General features: G+C 31.0%; 1 protein-coding gene across 1 annotated transcript; it reads left to right on the top strand.

The window, feature by feature from the left end:
• Positions 1-4,175: 4,175 nt before the first annotated feature.
• On the top strand, positions 4,176-8,286 carry LOC139702163 (zinc finger protein 420-like). Its single transcript, XM_071602603.1, is given in 5 exon segments — positions 4,176-4,187; positions 6,831-7,451; positions 7,453-7,644; positions 7,813-7,985; positions 8,070-8,286. Coding segments are annotated over 5 exon segments (1,215 nt in total).
• The last annotated feature ends 1,156 nt before the right edge of the window (positions 8,287-9,442 follow it).

Below are 9,442 nucleotides of genomic sequence, written 5' to 3' on the forward strand. Positions count from 1 at the left end.
TATATGTTATAACTGAATAGAAATTCTCCTGACTTCTTACTTAAAGACAATATAGGTTGAAATAAAAATAGATGTTAACAATGTGCCCATTTTCAATAAAGTTATTTATGCTTTCACTTACATGTATAAATATTGCCCCTGTTTTGTTTATGATTTCTATATAGTGCCTTGATTGTTTGCTCTGTTAATGTGATTATTCATATAATTCATCTAAATTTTATTATATAAATACATATATAAACATATGTATGTATAATTGGGAGTGAACTCAGGGGTGTTATAATACTGAACTACATCTCCAGCACCCTTTGACTTTTATTTTGGAACAGATTCCTGCCAAGTTATTGAAGCTGAATTTGTATGTCCCTGCTTCAGTCTTCCAAATAGCCAGAATTACTAGAAAGTTTATCATATGTATATAGATAAATCTGTTATTTTGTCTAGGAGTAAGACTTTATCATTTAATTATAAAGATTTTTCACAATTTTGTTTATCTTTTATGTATTTTAAAATTATAATTGTCATCAAAATCATTAACTTACTTAAAATTTCTGTTATATATTTTAAATGTACTGTTCAGTAGTGTTGATTCAAATTATTTTGTAGGATATTTCTAAAAAGTTTGTATCACATAAATGTAAAATTCATTTCTCCCCCTATAAAGTGCTTATTTGGCTCTCATCTTTCCATTCCTGATGTCATTCCTTTTGGCCTATTTGTTTGGTACATTAGAAATATCATAAGTAGAATCATATGGTATTTGTCTTTTTTGCGAATGACTTATTTCACTTAGCATACTATCTTAAAGGTTCATCATTGTAGATATCATATAATTTCTTATCTTTGTAAAGTTTGAAAACTTTGTTTTGGGGGGAACACTGAATATTTCTTTTAGACCAGATCTAAAAGTGAGGAACACTTCAACCACTGAGCCACATCCACAGCTATATTTTCTATTTTATTTAGAGACAGAGTCCCACTGAGTTTCATAATACCTTGCTGTTGTTGAAGCTAGCTTTTAACTTGTAATTTTCTGGTCTTAGCCTCCTGAGCTGCTAGAATTTCAGGCGTGGTCTCCAGTACCCAGCTAAGTTTGAAAAATTTTCCTAGTTCATTTCAAATTGTCTTTATACACTCTTGTGAAAGAACATTTGATTGGCTGTTCACATGTTCTCCATTAAATATTTTCATAATAAGCATAGATCTATAATAAGTTTTAATTTGAGCATCAAATTGAGGTCTTATTGATATACTCTCAGTTTTTTATGTGTAGCCTGTTCATCTAAATTTATGTTAACACAAACTGCTTAATATTATAGTTTCATTATTTTTATATCAGGAAGCAGTTTAAAAAAAACTTTTAATATGGAAATTATTTATATACCCTGGATACTACACAATTTAAAAAAATAACTTACTTTGTTTTTGCAAAAATAATATTGAACATTTGATAAGTATTACATGGACTTCTTAGATCACTTTTTGTGTTATGGATTTTTTTTTTTTTTTTTTTTTTTTTTTTTTTTTTGTATTACAGGTGTTTTACCTCTGAGCCAAATCCATAGCTCTTCTTTTTTGGGTTACTGGGGATTGATGTTATGGGCACTCACCTCCTGAACCTCATCCTAAGCCCTATTTTGTGTTTTATTCAGAGAAATGGTCTCAATCTTTTGTTTGAATTTCTTGCTTTTGGTGAGGCTGGCATTGAACTTGAGATCCTCCTGTCTTAGCCTCCCACACATCTAGGAATACAGGCATGTGCTACCATTCCTGGCCAGCAGCCCTTGTTATATTTTAGCTTGAAACCTCTTTCTAAGTTACTTATGGCCTTACTAAATTGTTGGATCTGGCTTTGAATTAATATTTATAAATTTTTGGTTATTACTTAACACTTTTAACTTTCAATGAATTACTTTATGTTAGAAAGAAATTTCAATGTTCATATAATTCTATTAACATTTGTTTTGTGTTGTTAAACTGATCTCCATTGGATAATGGTCCATAAACTACTGAGAAAATTTCCTCTTTAACCCTAATTTGTTTATAATACTTTTTGAAGTTTTCTAACCCCTGAGTACTATTCCAATTCTATTTTATTCTTTTACGTTAATTGGGGATAGATGTCTTTTATTATTACTTTGTTTCTTTTTATGATACTGAATTTTTTTCAGTGTTTCTGTTCTATGTTTGGGAAATATGATTTAAGTTACATATGTATTTACTACTATTATAATCTGGAAATTGGCTATATTTATCTTTATATAATATTTTACTTGTGTCTGATTATTTTATATAATTATTATAATTTTTGCAAATTTTAAGTGTAGTATTCCTTTCATTGCTTTTTTTTATAGTCTATTTGTGACCAGAGATCTAAAGAGAATCTTCCATTGATTTAGATCTGACATAGTTATCGTATTATTATGTTTACTCTTGTTGGTCATGTTTTTTATTGTGATTAGTGTTTAATAATAGTTTATTTATATTTAAATTACTGATAAGAAAGAACTTACTACTGTAGCTTTGTAAGTTTTATTGATGTCCTATAGTTTTGTCTACTATTAACTAAACTGCTTTAACTTGTGTTTCATAGATCAGTGTGTTTACATGACTTGTCATGAATTTCTATTGACATCAAGCTGCTTTTCTACCTTATACCTATTCACAGATATTTATGATAATTTTATGCTTTATTGTTTCAAATTTTATAATCAGAATTATATGTTTAATCTATCACAATTACAGTAAAATTAAATTTATATTTATATATTTGATTTTTCCACAAAATCTTTCGAATATTACAATTTTTTTTTTTTTTGCTTTGCCAGTTTATTTTATCGGAAGGATTTTGTTTAGTATTTCTTTTAGACCAGATCTAAAAGTGAGGGAATTCTTAAGCATTTATATATCTTATAGTATTCTAGGTTGATTTCCTTTTTTTCACCACACATGACTATATACTCCAATTCCATTCTGGAAGTCTTCTGCTAAGAAATTAACCCTCAACCATATATAAGTATCTTTGTAAATAAAATGTATTTTTTTAGTCCTATCAAAAACAAATCTGAAGAGTTTTGTAACTTTGATTATGAATGCTTCATGTTAAATCTTTTAATTGATTTTCTAGCATTTGATATCTTTTCCTCCACACATTTCTAATGTATCAGACATTGTTTCTTAAAGAATATGTATAGTATATTTCTACTTTTTCTATTGCTATTTTTTTCTGAATTTCATTCAATTTTCTTCATTGTTAAATCTTTCATTAAACATCTTTCAGGGGTTATTTGGCATTACTTAATTAACAATTCTCAATTTCCTTACTCTCAAATAACAATGTATTTTGCTTGAGTCAATTTTCTTCTTTTTTGCATGTGCTGTTATTGTCATTGGAATTTTTACATTTAAAATCCCTTTGAAATATATCACTATGGTAATTTTTGGAAATGTTTGGATGTTAGTAAATAAACAATAATAGGTCAGGTGCAATGATATATAACTGCATCATTTAAAAGCTGTGGCATTAGAATTGTAATTTTGAAATGAGCTTCAGGATATTAAGAAATCCGGTCTCAAATTATTTAAAAAGTATACATATAGAAAGGTTTGTGGATGTGATTGTGTGTGTGTGTGTGTGTGTGTGTGTGTGTGTGTGTGTGTGTGTTTTGCTGGGGATCAAATACAGGGCTTTTTGTGCATGTGAGGCAACTACAATACCAACAAAACTATATTTCCAGCCCATTTCTGACACATTTTAGTCAAATGCAGAATATGAAAAAAAAATTGAACTGGGAGGTTTTAATTTAACATTGTTGTGGTAACATTAGTCAGTTTCAATTTTGTTCTCCTCTGTCTTGCTTTGATTTTTCAAGATGATTTTTGAAGTTCTTTTTTTAATTTTTTTTTTTTTAGTTTTAGGTGGACATCTTTATTTTATTCTTTTTATGTGGTACTGAGTATTGAACCCAGTGCCTCATGCTTGCCAGGCAAGCACCCTACCACATGAGCCACATCCCAGCCGAATTTTTAAGTTCTTAAAATTTTGTCACAATTTTGTTCTAAAGCTCATATATTTCTTGAGTAAGAATGGCCTTAGATTATACTGTTCTTTGGTTATTCCCACCCCCTCAATACTGTTTTATATATTTGCAGAGTTTATTCAAATCAGCGTAGTAATGGATAATTTGGTATTTTAATTTTTTTTCAGGTATGTCTTCTCATCAAAACCAAGAATTTTCAGGAGAGCAGAAAATAAAATATTTTTTGCAAAAATTTATTAAGGAAAGGTATGAAAACTATATTCAGTTTTAAACAAGGAATTAAAATTGTGTTATGAAGGATTATGATAAAAAAAAACTTGTGGAGAGAGGGAAGTTCAAAAATTTTTCTTAATGAACAAAACAAATGAATAATGATTATTTATAAAAATACACTGTCATCAGGTTATATTATTACATAACATCTCAGAAGACTGACTATTTTCAATTACAAAACTACAACAATACAATTGTTATTATTCAGTATTTTGTATAAAACCTGTCACAATAAACAAGATTTTCAAATATACACATATGTGCAAAGTTTACAGGCTATTATGAATCTGTATCTTAAAAGTAACCTTCAGGAAAAGAAACACACATCCAGTTTACTCAGCTTTATAAATATGTTTAGAATGAAAACATGCATTTTAATAAAAGAAATCAAACCAGTAACAAATACTGATTAATTAGTTGTACTTTGAAACTTTTAATGATCTGTACATGAGTGTGCATTAGATAAAAATCTGCAGATTATTAATATGAATATGTATTTATAATTTTAGTTTCCCTGGAAGCACTCTTGGTATACTTTTAACACTATTTAAGGCTCATACATCAGCAGAATCACTTAATGTCATGTTGCATGCAGCACCCTGCCACAGTAATTTCTTGTTTAGAAGGTAATGACTCACCTGAGAAAATTAATGTCTGAAATAATTATGAAAGAAATAAGAGCCAGAGCCAGAAATTATTTTCAAAGATATGGAGTGCCTGATAGATTTTCTAGTGCACATAGGAGCTGAAACACAATGACTAGAAAATGGCTAATTTTTTATTTAATGGAGAGTAAATCAATGAAAGAAGTGCAATTTCTTTTTTTTAAATATATATTGTAAAGATTTCAGTGGACACAATATCTTTATTTTACATTTATGTGGTGCTCAGGATTGAACTCAGTACCTCAAGCATGCTAGGTGAGCACTCTACCACTGAGGCACAACCCCAACCCCCGAAAGAAGTTTTTCAATGAGAGGAAACTTGCTGCAGACAGGTTAATTGACATATTGGAAAGACTCACCCATTTCTGTGAGGATATGTTGCTATGTGGGTCCATCAGATCATCCCATCTCCACTGTAATGCTGAACATAGACAGAGCTAGGTAGAATATCACATGTGATGGGCAGTCTCAAACCAGCAAGATTTCCACTCTGAGTTCCCAAATACCAGACTTTTTTGCCTGATGGCTTCCATAATTTGTTTTTAATTTCACACACAGTTCACAGATATTTTTCAGCACTTCTATCTGACATGCACCACCTCATCTTCTATAGCAACTGGACTCCAAGATGAAATCCAAAAATATTTGTGCATTTTGTGGTTTTGAGTGTGGTAGAGTAAGTACTTATTCATATCAGGATGATTTTTTTCAAGTGTCGGGCCCAGAGACTTTCTGGATCCTACACAAATCTCCAGTAAACGTAGTACTGTGGCCTTTAGATTATTCTGATGTTCTAGTCCTAATTACCTGGGTATCCTTAAAAAATTTTCATTGAAAAAATTAAAAGAGTCATCTACTCATTTTAGTGAGCTAGTTACCCACATTTTTTTTTTTTTTTTTTTACCAAGAGTCACTGTGATAGTGATTCTAGCTGAAAAGTTGAGAAGCCCAGGTGAGATGCAGCTCACACTTTAGCCTCATGGGGGCTGCTGCAAAATGTTGGTGCTAAAACCTTGGCCCCACAACTGCAGAGGACCCTGCCAACCAAAAGCAGGTGCTAGTGTGTAAGGGATGACATGGCACTGCAGGGTGTGGGGCATCAGTTGAGATGGTAATAGGCAGCTACACATATGCCAATCAATTTTGAGGTCCAGTATGGGCCTTTAAATTGTCTGGAGGACATTTTTGGAATTATATCCTTTTTCTAAAAAAATGAAAAATTTGCTGTGGAGTCCATTTCATTCTTTAGGTAGTAATGGGAATACTTCAAAATGTACCATTGAGTAATATTCACCAATATTTTTGTTGACTAGAGATTAAAAAATAAAAAAGAAATCTCTGTGATCAGTCTGATCATTACTTTACAAAAAGCTGCAATGAACAGTTTCTCCTTGTGCCAATGCATAGACTTTTAAAGAATGTGAGATGATTTGTATTTACCTACTCTTTTTAATCTAAATGTAGATATAGATACTTGGAGAGACTTCTACATTTATGAAAAGTCTTTTATACCTTCAGATAGGTCACTACCTAAGTAATAGAAATATATATTGCTGTAAAACTATACATTCTTTACACCTAATGAAAATTTAATTATTTTTTTAAATCACAGGAAACATCTGCATGATAATTTAAAAAAGCTTTACAAAGATAAAAGAGAGAATGTTTTTAATTCTTGTTCAAAATTTATTCATTCAAGATCTCATATTCAAGACAATAATTACAAATATAAGGATAGTGAAAGAGCTTTTAATAAAACTGCAAGTATTACTAAACAACAAAGAAAAAAACATACAAATGTAAACAATGTGGCAAAGCTTTTATTCTAAGATCAAGCCTTACTCAACCTCAGATAATTCATTCTGGAGGAAAGCTATACAAATGTAAAGAGTGTGGCAAAGCATTTACTTTTCAGAGCAAACTTATTGTGCACCAGAGAATTCATTCTGGAGAGAAACTATACAAATGTAAAGAATGTAGCAAAGCTTTTAATCAAAGATCATTTTTAATTCAACACTTGAGAATTCATACTGGAGAGAAACCATACAAATGTAAAGAATGTGGCAAAGCTTTTACTGTTAGGCAAAACCTTATTGTGCACCAGAGATTGCATACTGCAGAGAAACCATACAAATGTAAAGAATGTGGCAACGCTTTTAAGCAAAGATCATGTCTTACTCAACACCAGAGAATTCATACTGGAGAGAAACCATACAAATGTAAAGAATGTGGCCAAGCTTTTAATCAAAGATCATGCCTTACTCAACACCACAAAATTCATACTAGAGAGAAACCATATAAATGTAAAGAATGTGGCAAAGCATTTACTGTTCAATACAACCTTAATGTTCACAAGAGGACTCACACTGGAGAGAAACCATACAAATGTGAAGAATGTGGCAAAGCTTTTAATCAAAGATCATGCCTTACTCAACACCAGAGAATTCATACTGGAGAGAAACCATACAAATGTAAACAAATGTGGCAAAGCATTTACTGTTCTGTCCACCCTTAATGTTCACAACAGAACTCACACTGGAGAGAAACCATACAAATGTAAAGAATGTGGCAAAGCTTTTAATCAAAGATCATGCCTTACTCAACACCAGAGAATTCATACTGGAGAGAAACCATACAAATGTAAAGAATGTGGCAAAGCATTTACTGTTCTGTTCAGCCTTAATGTTCACAAGAGAACACACACTGGAGAGAAACCATACATATGTAAAGAATGTGGCAAAGCTTTTACTGTTAGGCAAAAGCTTATTGTGCACCAGACATTGCATACTGCATAGAAACCATACAAATGTAAAGGATGTGGCAAAGCTTTTAAGCAAAGATCATGCCTTACTCAACACCAGAGAATTCATACTGGAGAGAAACCATACAAATGTAAAGAATGTGGCAAAGCTTTTAAGCAAAGATCATGCCTTACTCAACAACAGAGAATTCATACTGGAGAGAAACCATACAAATGTAAAGAATGTGGCAAAGCATTTATTATTCAGTACAACCTTAATGTTCACAAGAGAACTCACTCTGGGGAGAAACCATACATATGTAAAGAATGTGGCAAAGCTTTTACTGTTAGGCAAAAGCTTATTGTGCACCAGACATTGTGTACTGCAGAGAAACCATACAAATGTAAAGAATGTGGCAAAGCTTTTAAGCAAATATCATGCCTTACTCAACACCAGAGAATTCATACTGGAGAGAAACCATATAAATGTAAAGAATGTGGCAAAGGTTTTCATGTAAGATCAAACCTTAGTAAACACCAGAGAATTCATACTGGAAAGAGCCCATAAAAATGTAAAGAACATGGTAAAGCTTTTATTGGAAGAGAAGGCCTTACCCAACACCAGGGTTGTCATACTTATATGGGAAAGTTTATACAAATCTAATGAATATTGCAAAGGTTTTTGTTATAATTCAAGAGTTATTATGCATGAGAGGATTCATAATTGAGAGAATCTTTACAACTCTGAAGAATGTAAAAATCACTTGTTGTGATATCATGCCTTATCACTAGAAAATTTATACTGAAAGAAGAGTTCAAATTGCAAAACAAAAAAAAAAAAGGCAACGTTTTTAATCAAAGCCCAACATTTTTAAAATTTCAAGGATATTACAGTAGTGCTTAACCCCTACAAATGTAAAGAGTGTGATAAAGTTTTTAATGAAAGTTCATACCTTACAAATCTCCAAAGATATAGAATTATAAAGAAGCTCTATACTTGCCAAAACTATATCTGAACTTTATTCAAATTTTAAAAATCATACTCTATGCAATATTAAATCTTATACTATTTGTAGAGAATCCTGTAACATGCATAAGTTAAATTGCTGCAAAATATGTTGTATTGAGAAAAACGTTCACATGTGAGAATTAGAGTGACATCATTATGGTCCATATATTTCTTGAATATGAGAATTATCTGAGAGAATTTCTGAATTTATAGGGACTTCTTAATGGTTGCTTAAAATTTAATAAGATTTTTAATTGGTGTGATAGAAATAAAGAAATACTCACATATAAGAATAGTGCAGATAGCTCAGTCTTGAGAAGATACTTGTGTGTAACAAATATCAAAATAAAAAACAAATTAAAAAAATACACTCAAGTCTTGAAAACTAGATAAGATGTAATTTTTCTCTAGGTAATGTTATCAATAGTATAGGTGTCATTAATGAAAAATTTTTTTTTAAAGATAGATAATTTTAAATATATATATTTTTTAAGTTTTGGGGGGACATAACATCTTTATTTCATTTTTATGTGGTGCTGAGGATTGAATCCAGCACCCCGCACATGCAAGGCAAGCGTGTTATTGCTTGAGCCACACTACCAGCCCCAGAAAATTTTTAATCTGAATTTTTGTTGTTGTGGTGGAGGAGATTGAACCCAAGGCTACTGCATGCTAGGCAAATGCTCTGCCACTGAGTCATATCTTCAGCTATTAT

This window comes from Marmota flaviventris, chromosome 16 (genome assembly GCF_047511675.1).
Source record: "Marmota flaviventris isolate mMarFla1 chromosome 16, mMarFla1.hap1, whole genome shotgun sequence".
In the NCBI taxonomy this organism is placed as follows: Eukaryota; Metazoa; Chordata; class Mammalia; order Rodentia; family Sciuridae; genus Marmota; species Marmota flaviventris.